The 19,589-nt window shown below is 44.4% G+C and overlaps 1 protein-coding gene across 1 annotated transcript; it reads right to left on the bottom strand.

Annotated features, from left to right (window-relative positions):
- Positions 1-408: 408 nt before the first annotated feature.
- Positions 409-14,186, bottom strand: LOC309445458 (lysosomal dipeptide transporter MFSD1-like). Its single transcript, XM_082064292.1, has 13 exons — positions 14,142-14,186; positions 13,837-13,937; positions 11,771-11,895; positions 11,619-11,674; positions 10,719-10,862; positions 10,082-10,240; positions 8,435-8,550; positions 7,441-7,541; positions 5,413-5,524; positions 4,638-4,775; positions 3,938-4,077; positions 3,655-3,766; positions 409-3,365 (listed from the first exon to the last, which is right to left on the bottom strand). The coding sequence occupies exons 1-13, from the start codon at positions 14,161-14,163 to the stop codon at positions 3,249-3,251; spliced, it is 1,443 nt and encodes a 480-aa protein (XP_081920418.1). The 5' UTR covers positions 14,164-14,186; the 3' UTR covers positions 409-3,248.
- Between the last annotated feature and the right edge of the window lie 5,403 nt (positions 14,187-19,589).

The following is a 19,589-nucleotide window of genomic DNA, read 5'->3' as shown; positions in this document are numbered from 1 at the left end:
TGCACAAATCTGTGCCGAAGTGCTGACTAACCGGGAACTTAACATTGTGCCAGTTTCTTCATAAAGGTGATGGCTTTTTTCCTTCACTGCCACCTCCCACAAACTCACGTAAACGTGTGCTCTACTGTGCAAAAGTGTTTAATGTTCTGGCTTCTGAGAGCATGTTCTGGAGTATGATGAGCAAAAAAACCCCAAAACACCTCAGTGTGAATTGCCTGAACTAGGTCCACTTCCAAGTTTCATAGTTTATATTTTAGGAGTTGCAATCCACTGTGCCTTGGGCAAGGGGAAGGTTCTGCTGAAGAATATTGTTGAAAAGAGCATACTGCTTCCAGGCTGCCCAAGACAAGGGAGAGGGGTGGGGGTTTTCAGTTACCTGTATACATGATCTGTGCAACACTACAGAAATTAAACAAAACCAGCTGATTGTTTATTTCCATTTCTTGCAGCACCTTGACCTCAGTGAATGCCACCCTTTCATTTTTCATGACAAGCTCAAACATGGTAGAGAACCATGCAACTTTGTAAAAAATTTCTCAGAAGTGAGCTCTGGCATCTCAACAGCAGGTGTCAAGCAAGAATCGGAAGGACAGGCAAAGTGGAGGTGGCTTTCCTGTCATCAGTGGAGTAATTAATGACAAAAGCAGTTAAACAGGAGTAACAGGAAGCTGTTGATGAACTCCAGTGGAGATGAGCAGGTACTGTTGCAGGAAGTCTCATTCTCTGCCTCCTCACTGTTGTTACATCAGCTTCAAGCTTTATTAATCTGAGCTGAAAGTCATGAGGAATATTTTAAGAACAACTCTTTGCCTCTAAGAGACTCTAGCAGAGCCCTCCTGACCTAAAGATGGTCTTTGTCCAACAGTCTCAAAGGTCATTAGGATCTCCCCACATCTTCAGCTTAACTGAAAGGGTTTTTAAAAGCATGTGCAGTGATCTTTGTACAATAGTATCTACATTAACCTCTGTAGCCATCAGTTCTCCTGGGCAGTGAATGGAGGAAATAGGCAGAAGGCTTTGCAGTGAAACACAGAGTAGGCAGTGAGATTTCCAGCACTAAGTTGTCGGGAACCGTGTTAATCAGTGGCAAATTTTAAGAACAGTGTGTCACAACTCTTCTTCAAAACAGAAGAGTAAAGTTTCTGGTAATTTGGTAGTATTAGATTATGGGATGGCAAACAGGAATGGCTGCCTTTTGAGCTTTTTCCATGAAGAACCAAGTACAGGACCTTCAGTGGGTATCCCAGCACTCGTTACAGGAACAACCCCATTGAGTTTGGCTGCAACATTGCGTGGTATATAAACTAAGAAAGTTGATGACTTCCTGCCAGCCAGGCTGAAGTCAGTGCTTTTAAGCCAGGCATTGGTAGTATTGACACAAAAAATTAGCTCTGAACACGTACTTTCTTCCAGACACAAGCCTCCAACATGAGTATATAGAACTGCTCTGTGTGGTTTTTCATAATCACATTTGGAAATTCATCATGGGATTTTTTCCACTATGAAAAAATGCAACTGCGGAATCTTGGCATTGAGGAGTGGTGCTCTGGCCGGAGGCTGAGGGGTGTATGTAAAGCCACAGTCTAGCAGGAGCCTGATGTACCAGCCAAGTGGGAACACTGGTGAGGCCTCACATGGAGTAGAGAGTCCAGTTTGGGACACTCTAGTCGGAAAGAGATGCAACTCAGGGAGGGAGTGTAGTGATGGTCAATGAGGGTGGTCACTGGTGTGGAGCCTCTTTCATAGGAGGAGAAGCTGAGAGAGCTGGGGCTTCTCAGCCTGGAGAAGAGATGGCTCAGGGACATCTTACCAGTGTGTTTAAGTCCCTGCTGGGAGGGAGTGAGGACGAGGCAGCCAGACACTGCTCTGCACAAGAGGCAATGGGCACAAAGTGAACCATGTGAAGTTCCATCTGAACACAAGGAAGCAGTTTTTTACTGGGAGGGTGGCCAGGTGCTGGGACAGGTTGCCCAGAGAGGCTGGAGGGTCTCCATCTGTGGAGATGCTCAGACTCTGACCACACATGGTCCTGGGCTACCTGCCCTGGCTGACCCTGCTTGAGCAGGGGGTGCTGGATGAGGTGATCTCAGGAGGTTGCCACCAAATAGTGTCTGTGATTTTACAGTTCTGTGACTCCGCCCCTACCCCCAAATTTCTGCTGCACAGGACTCCAACAGGGAAATCCTTTAATTGTCATGTGAAATGAATTCACAGTACAACTTCAAACTTAAAAGATACTGCTCTCTAAAGGCATTCTTTTCAGTAAATCAGTTTAAGAAAACTTTGCTTTGATGGGTGGATTTGTGTTCTGTGACATCTGCTTAAAATGTGACTTCACTGGATGCTGTCAGTGCCTAAATTGTTTTCAGTCTAGTACTAGTGTTTATATTAAATGCAACTTGAGCAGAGGTGCTATTTCTCTTAAGGATATGTAATAATTTACATAAGTTATTCACTTCAGCATTCCTTGTACTTGGCTATGTTAAAGTTTACTTCATTCTTAAAGCATCATTTGCTTTTGTAAACACTGTGGATGCTTGTGAGTATTTTGCATAGTGAAAAGGGCAGCTGGCTGAGCAAAACAAGCCTCTAGCATTCATGAGTAAGAGCACCTTGGTTTAAAGGACAGAATTTCAGATCAAAACCTTTTATGCTTTTGAAGGCAAGGGAACAGGCACAGCTTACAGAAGCATTTCTAGGAAGGTAATATGCAATTAAGCTAGGCTTGTGTGCAAGAGGTAATCAGTTTGATTAATTCAGTCTCCTGCCTGAAGAATAATGATGGTGTCACTTGCATGGATATGTAATTTGGGACAGATGCATGCTAATCTAGAGCAGTAACTGAAAGGGCAGGCCTGCTAAGGTAGGTGGGTTAGCAAGTACTGATGTACAGGAGTCTTGTGACAGAAACAGCAGCAGACCAGTCAGGCACACCTTATGCGGGTGAAAAGCAACCATCTAATAGCTTATGAACAAGTTTCAGCTAGGTTGGTTCCACTTACTGTAGTGTAGTTCTTAAAGTGCCCCATGCAGGTTTCTGTATGTTGGAGAACACCTAAGAACCATACAACAGACATCTTTCACTTGTGTCCCAGGCCTAAGAACATGGAAACATTCTCTTTCTGTAGACAATTCCCTTCAAGATTCCATTTAAAGATGTTGAAAATACACAGGCTAAAAATCCACTTTCAAATAGAAGTGATCAGTGCTGTGTCTGGCAACCGCCATTGTTCTCACATGGCACAGGTTCAGCTGACAGAGCCTCCAGTTCCTGTTTCATCATCAAGGAGCGGTGCTGCATCTGCAGGGTTTCTGTCCTCCTGCTCCACAGGTGCTCCCTTTCTTGTTCTGTTCAGTGTCCCACCCTAGAAATTCAAAGCAGCAATTAGTGACAAAAAGGATACTGCTGTTTCTGTACACATGTATTTCTACAGCTGGGTCCTGGCCCTTCCCCTCACCTTCTTGCAAAAAAATACAGCAAATAGCTTGATACTAGGTAAGATGTTCTGCATCAATATTTTAGCAGATAGTTCTCTTTTTATAAAGTCTCATTTTTATGTCAGGGAAATTACTTCTACACACACCTAACAGCTATTACATCAGTAAAAGCAACTTGGTGATGCAAGACTGTTCTTCACCTTTTATCACACTTACCTGTTTCTTGTCTACAACGTTGAGGCTAACGGAGGCAACAATACATGCAATAGTGTTTGCCAACATAAAGATCATCATCTGTTGCCAGCGCCACAGTGGGATCTTTAATTCACTAGAAAAGGCCAAAACAGGATAGAACAACTAGTCACTTGAAGATATTTAAGGCGGTTCTACAGTTCCTTGCCACATCAGGTTGCAAAGACACTGATTTCTGTTCTAACCACTCCACTGAATCACTGTTCATGTCTCTGCTTCTAAAGAAAACCAGAAAAAGCATTCTCACCTGGACTTTGTTCCTAGAATGTGTCCAACAATCAGATTTGAAAGGCCAACTCCAATCATCTGCACAGAAGTTGCAAGCCCCATAGCTGTCCCTAAAGTTGCTTGGGGGACCACAAGAGGTATGGATGGCCACATACTAGCCTGGTAGGAGTAATGAGAAGAGGAATTAACTCAAAGCCTTATTTAAAGGTGTTATAGTAGACGGTCATTGGTTTAGAAAGGAATTATTCTCACTAAATAACCATTTCTACTTTTTCTTAAAAAAAACCTGCTCTTTATCCCTCCCAGCCTATTGGCTGGTTCTAGACTCTTGCCCATCCTTTTCAGGCAGCTTGAGAGAGCACAGACAACATGTTATTGAAACTGGAATAACCTGACTCTAGATTTCTGAAGGGGAGTTAGACCTGATGATTTAGCTCAAGGGAGATTCAGGTGATACATTCAAGGTAGAAAAGCACAAAGAAAAGCACAGATTAGTGCCTCACTCTATATCAAATGGTCTCTGCTCTGCTTGCTCGGTATTGATTCTTTAGGGTTATTTCTTACTAACCAAGGTCTTCAGGATTGGGGAGCCAGTGGCTTCAAAATGTGGCTGCTAAACCTGCTGATCAGGACACCAGAGCAGCGCTATGTGCCATGCGGGATGCAGAAGGAGTGCAGCCACAGAACACTCAACTACAGCAGCGGGGTTGTGAACTTACAGCAGCAAAGGAGTAAGTAATCCCCAACCAGATGGTAGAGACTAATGGAGGAACAAACGTAAATGCCAGGAGAGCGAAGACTGGCAGAGTCAGTGCAGCACAACCAACAGCAAAGACGCCTCTCAGTCCAACGTAGTCCTGGTGAAGGAAACAAAGAGAAGGGCTCTGACAAGGGATTTTGCTTCCACAGATCCTGCTGACACAAGTGGCTGCATAAAGCGGGCTGGCATGAGCAGCAGCAACACATCACTCCCTAGTTGTTGAGATTGTAGCAGAGTAGCTATTCCTAGTTCCTCTTGCACGCTCCCAAACCAAGGCTGAAACACTTGTCAGAGGATCGGTGGTCAGTATTCATGTGACAGGGCAGGCTTTAATATAGGGGGGAGAAAACCACACCAGTATGCTCTGACTGTTATGGAAATACGGAAAGAAAGAGTGACAGAACAGGGACCAGTCACGTGCAGGTTGTCCTTTCCCATCTACTAGCAAAGCTTATCATGATCCTTTCTGTTCCAGTCTCAGATTGCTCACAATGTACAGCTGTTTGCCACGGTTTGATGCTACCACAGCACAATTAAGGAACAGAGGGAAAAACAGGTTAACATTATTTCTTGTAATTGAATTCAGACAAAAGTGCATCTTGCAGTTTGCAAGGAATTAAAAGACTGCTTGTTCAGCAACAACAGGCTAAATTCTGGTCGGAGAAGCTGTAACAAAACATTTCAAAAAATCAGGGAAAAGTTATCATCAAGCACTTCTGGTTTCGGGTACTCACAATTAATATGCCAACTGCTGCAGATAGAACAAGGGAGCTGTCGTACACTGCCCCAGCAATATAAGCGGCTGCCTGCTGACTGTAACCAGAATATTTATCCTGGATAAACTTGCTAAAAATAAAAATAAAGGGGAGAAAAATTACATAATTAGGATTCTTGATCTGGTTACTTTGACAGAAAGTAAGTCTGAGTACAAACACAGGAACAGGAAGGGTTTTAATAAGAAAACTTGTAAAGAAGTTTGATTCCATCTGGTCTGTAGTGCCAAGCCTTTGTTGGTTTATTTTCTTTTTAATCGTGGCACACCATAGAGAAGCTGGTAGCTTAAATGGCCGTTTCCAAGACTCTTCTACAAGTGCAGAGTAAAACTGCCGGTTAAAGTTGGGCATATGTTTAGTTACATCAGCACCGCTCACAAGCAGCAATTTGCCATCACCTGTCCAAAACACACGGATGGATTTTTTACATTCTCTTTGAAGAAGTAGAAAGCATTATAAAACCAAGGGGGAGAATGCCGAGGGGCAGGAAAACTATTTTAACATAATCCCACAGCAAAGATCAGCATTTAAATTGAACGCCTGCATTTTAGAAGTACTAGGAATTCCCCCTAAGCACCTTTAAGGAAATGTCTGGTTAAAGCAGAAAACATGCAAACCCAGTTTTTTGTTTTCATTGTCAGAAGTCTGCCTTTCACCTTTGTGAGGGACACACATAAATGACATTAAAGCTTTAATTCTTTACAGAATTTACAGTAGTAACAGCTTAGAAAGACTACTTTATTTAGAGATCTTGTAGCTACTTAAACCTGGTTTGGCTCCTTGTATGGCTACTTAGTGTTAGTAATAATGAGCCTTTATAGCCTGTGCCGTCAGCGAAGTCTGAAACAAGACACTGTTCCCCGAAGATTTACTGCAACAGAATTCACCAAAGAGCAGCAGCCCTGGGACCATTATTTTTCTGAAGCAGGATGGCACTTTTTGCCAGAAAAGGTGTGTGAAACATGACTCTTGGTGCCTGAACTTTTGCTCCACAGGGAGCAAACAAAAAAAATCTGGAGGGAAGCAGAACTGCAGAAATGAGGATCCTGTGTGATCAGCAGATGCTGCTTTTAGTTAAAATGAGAGGGTAACTGATAGAAAGCCCATCTCATCAAGGACTTGACGATCCTTGCCATCTTCAATGTCTTTATTTTGCTAATAAAAGGTCACTTGTATATTTGTTATGACAATGTTGACGACATTTCTTCACTCCCAATTTCACAGTGGCTTACTATACATCACCAAATAAATACTACCAAAATAATTTTCTTTGTTTTTACTGCAGGCCTTTGCTAATATAAACATTCATACTCATTATGTGATAGAGGCCGCATCATCTACAAACAGGAAAAGAGCAGCAAAATGACAAGTCTGTGGCAGAGCCACAGGACAGAAGTAGGAGTCCCAATTTAGCTGGGCAGGTTGCTTCTTTGTTGTAAGCAAATGAAGGCATAAAAAAGGAATCCTGCAAGCCTTGCACTAGGATGCGAAGGCTTCTTCGCTTACAAACCCAGGCTGACGCAAGCTTGGCTTTGTTCTGCACACAGCAGACAACACGCAGGAGCTGCAGGACAGAACCGCCCCAGGTGAAGCCAACACCCCAAAGAGCTCGACAGACAGCCACTTTGTTGGCCCGTCACAAAGGTGAAATGTCTGTGGGCTATTTTTTAAATAAAGTATTTCTCCCCTTCTCCCAAATCCTTCTGATCCTCCTTTGGCAGTGTTCTAAGCTTTAAACATCAGATGAATAATTTCCCTTTAAGTTATTTTTGCTTTCCTTCAGAAGTCTCCCTCATCTTTGAAGGGATAGAAAGGTCAAAGAACCCTCATATCTTTAAATACATGTTAAAGACATTTGTTTTTCTGTGCTTTGTGATTGAAAGGAACAAGCATATTACCCCCATATTTCCCAGTCAGCTAAAAATCAAGGGCCTTCAAGGCTCCAGTGGGCTTGTATCAGTCAGTGGGACCAGAGCCATAGAGCAGTACCTGGCGTCTGCCACGAAGGGGAAGACTCCATTGTAGAAGAACATGATGGTGAGGACCAGGAGCCAGTAGCGAAGGGGAAGTCGCCGGATGTCCTGAATCCGCTGCAAAGATAAGATGTGCCCTCACTCACCAGGAAACAGTCTTCAGCTTCACACTAACACCACTTCCTGCAAGCCACTGAAGGTCAAAAAAAAATTGGGAAGTAACAGCAGGTAAAAGGAATTGAAAGGCAGCTCGTGTACCTCTGAGAAAATCTGGCATGTGCTGACTCCAAAGCATTCCTTCTTTAACACTATTCAGTACACAAAAAAATCTTTCTTATTATTTTTGTAAAGGTTACGGCTGCAAGAGACTATTCTAAGCAGGCTCTACTGCAAAACCTTAAGTGAAATGCAGTGGAAAGACACAGTGTCAACAGGAGTCATAACACTGAGATACAGAAATCGGTAAGATTCCTGTCATGAGAAGGAAGCTGTTTGATAGATTTAAGTGCCATAAAAATTGCCACCGATTGCCTGTAATACTTGTTCGTAGACAGAGTAACGCAAGGAGGAATGGAAGATAAGGGCTGGCAGAAGGCAGTTCAGTACGGACCAGATTAGCTATTTTCTGTCACAGATCCTGTGAGCCAGAAAGCAGTTTCAGAGAGAAGCTACTGTCTAGTTCTATACAAAAAATCCTCTTCTGAGCCACCTACAGTCAAGAAGTAACTGGCTCAGAAAAGTAACACCATTCAGAGTGCCAGCTCAGCTCTCTGGAAGGCTCCAAATACATAAGCTCAAAACAGAAAAGTTACACTCTGGTGGCTTGCAGATGCAATATCCTCAGATGTACATGAAAAACTGCTGTGCGAGGTTTAACCGAGTGGTGTCAATGCCCTCTCCTGGGCAGGACCAGCTCTTGCTACTGCAGGCGTCCCTGCACTACAAAAGCATTCCTCACGCACCCCAGGCTCTCAAGATCGAGATGGAAAAGCTGTCTGTGCAGCACATACCACTTTTTTGGATTCCTGCTGGATAACCCCATCCAAGCCCAGTTGCTTCATGCCCACTTTATCCAGTACACTGACTGTGAGTGCTGAAACAAAACCCAGCACACAGAGCAGGGTACCTGGAAAAAACATAAGAGGTGTTAGAAATTCCTCAGTGTGGAGAGCTTAACAACAAAACAAGCTGCATGAAATCCACAGAATTCTCTATGACTCCTGCTTCAGGTTTCCCTTAACATTAACCACGTAGCAGGACCATTCACCTCTGACCCATTCACCTCTGACCGCCCTGAGTCCTTGAGCTCTTTGTCCACTAAGCTTCACATGTTGCAGAATTGCCTGAAGCCAGTGAAGATAAAGCCCCACCTGCCTCTAAATGCAGCCACTTTGTGGGAGTGTGGCCAGAATCCCTTCTAAACCGCAACAGGCCTGTGTGTAAGAAACCCATGGTTAAAACAAGCCAGACATTAAGAAACTGCCATGGTCCCACGAGCAGGAGAGGTATCGCACATGGGCTGGTAATGGAAGCCAAGTTACACCTCTTCATTTATGTGACCTATTGCAGTTACCACAGCAATCTGACCTGTCGCACACGCAGCTCCAGAGAAGTGAGCCAGATTATGCTGGATATACCAGAAGCAAGGTTGGCAACGGGCATCTGCTGCAGACATCACTCTCTGAGAGAAAGATCTGTATCCATTTTGTTTTCCAAAGAGCCAAAACAATGTGATGCAAACACACTTTGATGTATTTATCCCTTCATGGGCTACTGAAGTTGCTGTGCTTGCAAATGCTGCCTGAGCACAAAATTAATAGTGTCAGATGGGATGCAACACACCATGCCCATCCCAGTTTCCTCTCTAAGAGCTGGAATCAGAGGAGAACAAGGGACTGCAAGATTTCTCTCACATATGCATCCTCTCTTCCATGGGTGATGGCCTGAACTGTTTTGTTGTTTGGGAAATAACAACTTCCTGTAATCACTGAGTCTTTATACATAGAGGATGCCCTGAGGCACCACCATTCCAGAACAGCAGAGCACCTGGGTACCACTACTTAACTGCACTGTGGAACAGATCACCCCTTCTGCTAGAGACAGATCCCATCTGACTGCACAAATGACAGGGCAGAAACTCAAATCTTGGAAAGATACGAGCCCTAGAACAGACTCACACTAAGAAACAAGTAATTCATATTCTGCCTTTCACAGTAATTTAAACCTATACTTTGGACCAGTCCACAGGCAAGGCATCTTGTGCTGAGACCAATGCAGATACTATTACAGAACCAGCATGTTCTCCCAGCTAAAATACAGAACAACACATTTGAATCCTCTTTTGCTTCACTCTGAAGTTTCTGTTCCATGGGAGTAAACCTACATTAAGTACTGACTACCTGTGACTGCAGCTGTTAAAATACCTCACCAAAACTGCAGACAAAACTGTCAGGCTGACACTACAACTTTAGAGGGTTTTTACGCATCCATGAAGAAAACACCACTCCATTGCTTACAGAAAGCAACAGGAAAACCTGGAAAATAATGTGCCTCCTCCTGCTAACTTCACTATCTCTTTCAGGTACTTCTCATAACTGGATGGAACAGGCCAGCCTTAAGTCTAGAAAACAAAAGGCCAAAGCACCAAAGAAACTCACCTCCCCAGAGCGTCCACTGCATTCCAAATTTGGCCTCAAACTGCTGGGTGAAGAAGAAGTTGAGGACACTCCCAAGACGAGAGAAAGACAGAGTCAGTCCAAATGCCAGTGCCAGTTCCTTCCCCTTGAACCAGAAGGCTGTGATACGATTCTGCACAACTTGGAGAAGACAAAAATCCTCTCTTGAACAGACAGACTTGGCCAAGAGCCTCGCACAGAAGCAACAAACAGCCTCTGCAGCTCCAGCACGTGAGCTGGGGTGAGAGACCTCTACGCATCCCCAGTGGAAGTAGAACGTGTCAACTTCGCAGCCCATTTTAAAACACTACATCATGCTGAGACACAGGAGGTGAACTTTGCCCTCAAATAAGGCAAGTGAAAAGAATCCCAAAGGTACAGTGACCACATGTCAGTCGCCACCCTTGGGAAAAGCACAAACTTGTTAGAGGGGAAGACTTTTGAACATCTTGTGACACATTAAATCCATGCAGCCCTTCAAGGAGCAGTTTTCTGTTAGCAGCGTAGGTTCCCAGGGCAAAGCAGGTGGAGCTGACTGGTAGGACAAGGGTCTAGGAGGCAAAATAAAAATACATCATGACCCTCTGCTGAGGAGTAATTAAGAATTTGAATTCCTTACTAGTAAGTGACCCATTCCCGGAGCCAAAGAGCAGTCTTCCTGTTAGCATCATTGGTAGGAGGTATGGTGAGCCCTTGAAATGGGAGCCTAGAGCAAAGATTGATGATCCCAGCACAGTCAGAAGAGAGAAAACAAAGACACCAACTAGAGAGAAACAGAAAAAAAACCACATTAACCTCAACAGACATGCTGAGATCAGGACAAAAGCATTCTTTGTAAAAAGAAAAAGAGCAACCTCAAAATATGCCAGTGAACCTGTGGGCTTCCATCAGTTTATCCTCATTATTTTAATGTTGTAAAGACTGATCTCTTTATAAAATTACTGGGGAATCCTCAAAATAATGATGATATTGTAATGGCGGAAGGTTAGAGAGGCAGAACAAGTCAGATAGAGCACCCTGAATTCTACAGAGTCCCTGTTCCAGTCCTGAGCTCCACTACGGACTATGGCCTAGAGCAAGCGACCCCCTTCTCTGTGCCTCATCTGGGAGATGTTTACTTTTGTGATAGGGAGATAGAGCAGAACTGCTGGGACTGCTGGGCCTTAGATTATGGCACACGCCAGAACAAATGTCAGAGCAGGGAACAGAACACTATCAGTTTGTCCCGTCGAAAACATACAACACTATTCCCTGTTACGTGAGCGTCAGAGGAAAACATGTTTACTGCACTGCTGTGTAAATTCAGCTAAGGCAGTGGTCAAAGGATGAAAAATCTCAGTTGCCTCCATGGAGCTGCTCAACGAACCATCACACACTCCACACACACAGAGCTGTCCCTCCTCTCCCATCCCTTCGTGATCTTATTGAAGCAGAACCTTTGATCATCCCTCTGCGCTGAAAGAACAGTGTGAAATCCCACTTCAGTACAAGGATAAATTAATCAATCCTCAGAACTTACAGCGATTTCCTAGTTTATCAATCAGGAATCCAGCCAGAATAACCACTACTGCATTCCTAGGAGAAAACAAGAACAGGAACCTTTGTGTCTTGCTGCTGGGAAGCAACTAACAAACTACCCTCCTCCCCAAAAGCAAGAGAAAAGAGACTTACGTCCAAGCATAGATGGCATACAGCAAATTGTATTGTGCAGGTGTCATTCCCAAGCCTTCCACGCAGTCCAGCGTGCTGTTGTGCCCAGTGCCGTTATGATGGGTTCCATTGGGGCAGGTCAAGTTCTGCATAACAAGTCACAGAGTCTATGTTGGGCAGCACACACAGATGAAAACCCACGCGTTCCTTTAAAAATGAAGGTCAGTTCTTGCATACTAGATTTCTGTTTCTCTGACTCAGTTCCCACTTCCAGGATCAGGAATTGGAGGACTTGTGTATTCTCCCAGGAATCCAGCCCTTGCCAAACAAGAAATGACCGGCCATCGGCACATCACGTCTTCCCTTGCCCTTTCTGCAGCAGTAGCGGCAGGGGCTCGGCACTTTTCTACACACTTCAGTCCAAACGAAAAGCCGTGAGACTGCACCATGAGGTTGGTTTGACCCCTTAGTTTCCTGGATATAGTTTAGCTTGATCTGACTCATTACATACAATAAAGTCTTAAGCAGTGTGTACATATGAAATTTAGCAGTCGCCCATATTAATTCACAGCTATAAAGCATTTGCTGAGCAGTAGGAAACTGGTAGTCCTAGCGTGATTTAATAATGTTGGTTTTGCTACTGAAAAGCAACATCTTCTCAACACCAGATGATCAGGAAAAAGCTCTAGATCTTCCAAATACTAAAAATCTACCTGCATTAGGAAATGGACACTAGGTCTTCCACACCAGTAGGCACAAGTTTAACAGCTTGAATAAGCACAAGAAAAGCATGATTTTAACCACGTGATTTTTATATAGCCATCGTATTTACGAAGCCTTCAGATCTGCTGTAGTAGAAATGTCTGAGGCTGTGAGGAAACCATTGTCTAGAACAAAGTGCTTTCACTGTAAGCACTGGTCTCAGATGCTCCAATGCACACTGGACCACTTGTGTAAATTCACCAGAGTAAAAATGTGATGAGTGTGTCAACAGATAAAACACTGTTTGCACAGTACCTAGCACAGAAAAATATGGCTTGGTTTACTACCCTATAAAGTTAGCCAGGTAACAAAACATGACACCACCTTCACTCTGTAAATAAATGACTGACTGCTCTCCCACAGACCTACAGAAGTTGTGGAAGACCAAGGAATAAATATTGACCTTTTATTTTTACTCCTGTTTGCAATGACAAACTGCACCCAATTTATCCTGGAGTTCAGTATCTGAGTGTTATGGATTACCTGCATTTAAAGAAAAAAAAGTTATACCTGCAAGCTATATGTATTTCTACTGCTATTGAAATAAAGGACAGTGGCTCTCAGCCTACACAGACTAATATGCCAGCAGATGGCACACATGAGTAAAACCAGCTCTCAAAAGACATGAAACAAATGTGATAATGGCAGATAAATTAGTCAAGTAAGAATTTGTCGGGTATTCAGGAATTCAGGTAAGACCTTTGGGACTCCAGCATACCTGGAGAAATCTCAGAAATCAACTGGGACATCAATATGAACCCTGAACAACCACATTTTCTAGCATTTGAAAATACGACTGGTTTTCACACAACCAAGTCCTCCTACGATCTCCCTGCCCACGTCTGTCTTTTGGTTAGCAAACAAACACGTGATGTGACACCTGCAGCGTCAGGTTTGGAGCTGAAGACCCAGAAAGTCTTTTCTAGTCTCCCATTTCCAACATCAGCCTTACAGTCTGGTGTACATATGAATGGTCAGTTCTATGTATCTTCGTGCAGTGGTATCAAGACTATTCTAACTCTGACCTTCATCAGTGTAGGGAACAGCCATTTGGACGGAGAGCTGACAATCGCTGAGCAAGGGCAGGGTTTAGATTTCCAGCTCTCCGGGCAGCAGCGAGAACCCAAACCCCTCATGGCTCATCCCGCTTCGTGCGCCCTGTTCACAGCGAGCAGGCCAGCAGCAACCCTCACCCCATCATCTGACCAGAGACCTTGGAGCACAACTGACATCATAAGAAAAGGTTTAAAAAACCTACTGCTGACCAACGCCTCCATTTTGCTGGTTCTGCCTTTTTTTTTCTCAGAGGAAGGCCCAGCACTTACCCCCTGGAACTGCTCCTGCAGGACGCTGGGGATGTCGAAGCAGAAGTAGGAGCCGAAGGTGAGGAGACAGTTGAACAGCAGCACCACGAACCTGTAGGCGCCTGCAGGGCAGGGAGAACCCACCTCATCTCGCCATCCTCACCCGCTCAGCTCACTCGCCCCCTCACGGCCCGGCCCGGCCCTGCCGCCGCCCCCCAAGCCCCGCGCTGCCGCTCGGCCCCGCGGCTCCAGCCGCGCACGGCGCCGCGGGGCCCGCACCTCGGCCGCCCGGGGGCCCGCGCCGCGCCCGCCCCGCCGGCGCTCACCCCGCTCCGCCGCCAGCGCCATGCTCGGCCTCGGCCCGCACCTTCCCCCCCGCGGCCCCTGCGCCAGCCCCGCCCCGGGGACACGGGCCCGGCCCCGGCGCGGCCCCCGGCGCTGCCCGGCTGAGGCCGCTGGCGGGCGGCGGCACCGCCCGGGCCCGGGCAGCGCGGGAGGGGCGGGAGGGGAATCTGAAGGGAAAGGATCCGCGTTGGGAAGCGGACTGCAGGAGGTGTCCTCTGTGAACAAGGGTAAAGAGAGTTAAAACTAGGACGTGGTCAAATGGGTAAATGCAAGGTGGGGAATAGACGACCAGGGAACAGCGGTACAGAAGAGGCTGGTTTGTAATGCATCATAAACTGGAGTCAAAAATGTGGTGTTTTGGGAAAAAAAAAAAGGCATGTCTTTTAGGATGCATTAATGGAAGTGTCTCGTGTAAGAATGGGGAGAGAGGGCACTTACCCTGGTGAGCAGCCGAGCCCCCATTCAACTGCTCACTGACTTCCCCCAGTGGGTATTTATAAATAGTACTGCTATATCAGTATTATTTTGTTATTTTATTAAACTATGTTTATCTCAATCCACGAGTTTCTCCCTTCACTTTTGATTCTCTCCGCTGTTTGGGGGTGGGGGGGAGTGAAGGAGCATCTATCGTGGTTCAGATTGCTAGCCAGGGTTAAACTGTGACAGTGTATACAAAAGATTATGTGTATGTATATATAAAACATACACAATAGTGTGTGTGATTGATTTGAAAACTAGGGTTAGAGCTTTCCTAATGATTTGCAGGTTTTCTGTAAACCGGCTGGGTTTTGATTTTAGGTACTTCCTTACGAAAGCCATGAAATGCTCCCAAGTTCAGTTCCTTCTGAGAGTGCTGCCCCTTGTTTCATTTCTGATTTATGTCTTTGTGAAGGTTGCCTGCTGGCACGTATCGTTAAAATGGCACCTGGGAGAGCCTTTTCAGCCATCAATATACTGCAGCAGCACCACTTTTTTAAAGCAAAGAGTGAATCTAAGATTCTAGACTTGGAAGTAATACATAGGTGCAGGGTACTATAGCTCACAGATGCTCAGATGTCTTGTCAGGCTGTAACCGTTACCAGCAGCGGCGGGGGGGCTGTACCAGCACTGCTGGGAGCAGCAGCAGGTTCCCATCTGGACAAAGAACCTGTGTTGCAGTCACATTGCTTATGAAAAATACTGATGTGCTGGACAAAATTCACTGTGGTGCCAGGGGATGGAAATGAAAATTATGTATCAGCATCCTGCTATGTAAATAGTAGGTTGAAGAGATTGGATTCCTTTGCATAGTGAGTCTGGACACACACTTCAGATTTTCTCCCTCAGAAGTGTTTTGTTTTCCATATATATATGTATATAAACATATGAAATATTTCCTGAATATATATGTGCATGTATATATGGAAATATATAACTATATGTATTTCATAATATTTCATGTTATATATATGGAAATAGATGATATCTTTTTTTCCACATAAATGAAATATTCCCCCCTTCCTCCTTTCAGTCTTTGGCTAACAGGCTACATGGATTTGATGTGTTATAATTAATCCACCTTCTGAATTTTACCCATTTTTTTTCCTCCGTTTTAGCTCCAGCTCATAAATAATCTGGAGTAGGGACTGGAAGTGTGTGTGATTCATGAGCCCTTAGTAAGAATTAGTCTTTAGGGTGAGGTCAGACACTTGTGAGGGATTTGCAATTAGAGGCATGACTGTCCAGACTCGGGTTACTGCACTGGTAGAAGAACCTTTTGGCTGTTGTTAGGGAGGAAAGGGACAGACATAGAAATACTTTTGGTGTCCTGTCAGTTGCAAACAACTGTCTGAGCAGGGGCAGGTGAAGCTGTGGATGCCCCATCCCTGCAGTGCTCCAGGCCAGGCTGGACAGGGCTCTGAGCAACCTGCTCTAGTGGAACGTGTCCCTGCCCATGGCGGGGGTTGGAACGAGGTGATCTTTAAGGTCCCTTCCAACCCAAACCATTCTATGATTCTATGATATCTGTGATTTTAATATTTGTCCTGTCTGTTAGGTCAAATTCTGTCAAATTCCATTCATATTAACTTGAATCTCCTACACCTGTGCATCCATACATGTATCATCATAACATTTTGCCTTCACTGTAAATTTATTCCAAAGCTGCAGAGCTTGTTTTATCTCCTGAAGCTCTCCAAAGTCCTGGGTTTAGTCCTCTCATAAAAACCTACACAGATAATTGTAGTTCAGTTTTAGAGAAGACTTACTGAAAGTAGTACCAAGTCCTTCTCCTGACCTTGAAGTTCTTGTGACAGTTTTTCTTATTTTATAGCTCAATTTTCTATCTTAAAACAGGCGGTCTCTTCTGGGTATGTGTTTCCCCATGTTTATCTGGGTTTTTTCCTCACCAAGGTCTCAGTCTCAGGGACTTCCAACTCTTATGGACAGTTCTCTAACACTTAACTTCCTAAAGCATGTGTCCAAGTGATTCCCGTACATGAGAGAAAACAGGGAAATTTGTTTTATGACAAGTTGTGCTAAATCTTTTTGAAAATAAAATATATTGTATTTTTGTTCTCTCTTCAGTCAGGTGAAAGTATAGCTGTAGTAAGTACAACATTTTCAGGCAGGCAGGTGATTTTGTCAGGTGTTATACATTCATTTTGCAATGAATTGTGTATTTCTCTGAAAGCAGAGGAGACGGGAGCATTGGTATGTAATCGTTTAACATATTTTGCCATATCCTTCTCACGACTGCGTGTTTTTCTTACCCACCAGCCAGCGCCTTCTCTCAGGCTCACTGGGTCCCCGGAGGCTGCTCTGCTGCCGAGCTCTGAAACATCTTGTGCTGCTGATGCTGTCGGCGGCTCTGTCACTCATGACGTGAGCCGCTCACCGCCAGCCCGGCGCTGGAAGGAGGAAAAGCCCCAACGCAGGGGGTGAGCGGGGCGAGGAGGAGGGTTCACAGCAGCAGGAAGACCCACACTGCATGTGTTTGCTTACTGCAGATCTGAGGGATGAGCTGTTCTTTATTTTCTGCGATGTCCTGCTGTTGTGAGAGAGCTCTTTAGTATAATTAATAATGTAACCTGCTCTAGCGTTCCTGCTCCATTTGCTGATGCTCATTCCAGCTAGCTTAGCGGCCGTCTCTCCCACGGGCTCAAGGCAGACCTGAAAACCCACCATGGATTTAATATGGCACAAAACTAAGGAGTCTCGTTAGTTAATTATATTCTTTGCCCTTGTCACAGAGGCAGAATTTTCCCTCTTTGCTGAACTGCTAATAAAGGCAACCTGACTCTTTTGGTACTTGTACTGCACCCCTTATTGCCATATCTGAGCATCTCTCTGTCACCTTCAATTTGTACTGAAGGTTTCTTTTGAATGTAGTTTAGGTTTCTAGAGTCTCTGCAGAGAGTCTCTCTCCTACTTTATAAAAAGCAAATGGGAAGAAATGGGGGAGCTGTTGTAAATCTAGGCACTAAGGGGTGTGCAGCTGCCCCTTTCTGCTTGAAAAGATTGTTCCTCCACCTGCAGTTTGTCAGATAAAAGCATAGGAGTCCAAGTGGGGCTGGGGTTAAGGTCCAAGACATGGGAAGAAGCAGCATATGTGTCAAAACTAAACTGACATTTGAAATATCCCTTCCTACTACCTGCATGTTTCTCACTGTCTCCCACTGGCACGGAAGGATATCAGGTACAGAAGGGCTACTATAAAACGTACAACAGCTGCCAGTGTTTCTGAAAACATCATGAGCTTCTGCACATTTTACTGTGCTTCTACTCTTTCTTAATTTACCAGGAGATCCCCTTCCTTACAGTGGCCATGGTTTTCATATAATGTAGCTTGCTTGGGGTTTGGGATTGTTTTTTCTCTATATATAGGGCAGGGAGTAAAAGTGCTGAGATGGCAGACCAGGACATCCTGGCCTCATTCAGGGTATGTTTTGCCTTCGGTTCAAGGTCTACTCATCGATTTAATACGCAAGAAAAAAAATAATAAAGTCCCTATGCAAGTTAGTAAAAAAAATACCCTGAAATTACGCACTGCATGAATTTCTGGTGTTAATGTTCACCATGAATGTAATTATCATCTCTGAAAAGCACACTTGGATATCAATAATAAGGCAATGAGAATACAGTTGGGCTTGGTCTTAAAGGTCTTTTCCAACCTAAATGTTTCTATGATTCTATGAGAATTAATAAAATACAGAGACAGAAGATGGAACTCTGATCCTACAGATCCTCAGGGCAGATCACTGCTGCAATCAGTGCTTTGTTAATTAGCACAGTGCCATCCGAAGGAAATACTGCACCGTTTGTGTCACTTCCTGATGTATCTTCTCTCTCCTCTCCCCTTCTCTTCTCTCTCCTTTTCTGGGGACACGTCTTTTTTTTTGCTATAATTGCAGCTGTCTCTAAAAGCTATCATGCAATCAATCTATAGCAATATATTAAGTTATAATGACATAACACAGGATGGAACAGTCACAAGACTTTCAACTGTTAATTACCAATGAGAATTGATATTGCCATTGCAATTATGCTTTCTGGGTAGGTTTAAAGTTCTTTCCCTTTGTGTAATTTGAAGCTTTTGAGGTCATTGCTAATGATGACTTCGGAATTTCTCTGTTCTTTGAGAGTTCTAAATCCAATGTGTATGTTGGGAGCTTTTCCACAAGTCAACACCTTGTGTCTTTATCCTGGCAGGTTGGACTCAAATGATGCTTTCTGCTGCCTTCCCGCTCCAACTCGACAGTCTGAGATCAGCTGAGCCCCAGATCTGGCTCACTGCTCTGAGCTTTGCCTGCAGTGGTTTCCTGTGGCCGCTGCAGAAGGGAATAGCTGGTCCCTATCCAAGTACAACCCTTCTGGCATTTCCCTCACCTTGATATCTCTGTTACAGGCGGGACGTGCCGGTGCACCCAGGCAGACTGTCACCCCGCGGAGCCTCACGCTGCCGCAGAAACAGGAAAGCGCAGGTCAAATGCAGGCTCCGGATCTGCTTGTAGTGCTCAAAAGCTCCTTTGCTCTAATCCCAGCTCTAGCAGTCCTTCCCTGCATGGTCTTTTTGGGTCCATTTAATGCTTCTGCCCCAGTTTATTCCATCTCTAAACCAGAGACAATAATCACAAGAAAGTGTAAGACCTGATTAGCATTTGTATTGTTATCTATAAATTCTGACGAAAGGAACATTTAAATCCATAAAAAACGACATTGAATTGGACTGTTTACAAAAACAGGAGGACATTTTGTGCAATTTAATTTTTTTTTCAAGAAAAAGTTTGAGATCTGAATTACGCTATTGTATCTTTTAAAATGAAGACCTATGTGAAAGTAGTAATTACATCTTTACATCTGACACAGTGTCTGAAAAAACAATTGGATTTATCTGATTTAGTACTTATTGCATGTATAGAAGGGAAATAGCTACGTATAAGCGCTAGCAT

Source organism: Streptopelia decaocto (genome assembly GCF_964273445.1).
Source record: "Streptopelia decaocto genome assembly, chromosome: 13".
Lineage (NCBI taxonomy): Eukaryota > Metazoa > Chordata > Aves > Columbiformes > Columbidae > Streptopelia > Streptopelia decaocto.
The sequence above is the reverse complement of the archived record's forward strand: the minus strand, read 5'-3'. Positions and strand labels throughout refer to the sequence as shown.

What these genes read in the sequence shown, in the direction of transcription:
- LOC309445458 (XM_082064292.1), bottom strand. Translation starts at nt 14,163, where the DNA reads ATGGCGCTGGCGGCGGAGCGGG. An exon ending in TTACTTACTCCTTTGCTGCT is followed by an intron (nt 4,078 to 4,637) that starts GTAAGTTCACAA and finishes TACTCCTACCAG; the next exon opens with GCTAGTATGTGGCCATCCAT. An exon ending in ACGTTGTAGACAAGAAACAG is followed by an intron (nt 3,366 to 3,654) that starts GTAAGTGTGATA and finishes TTGAATTTCTAG; the next exon opens with GGTGGGACACTGAACAGAAC.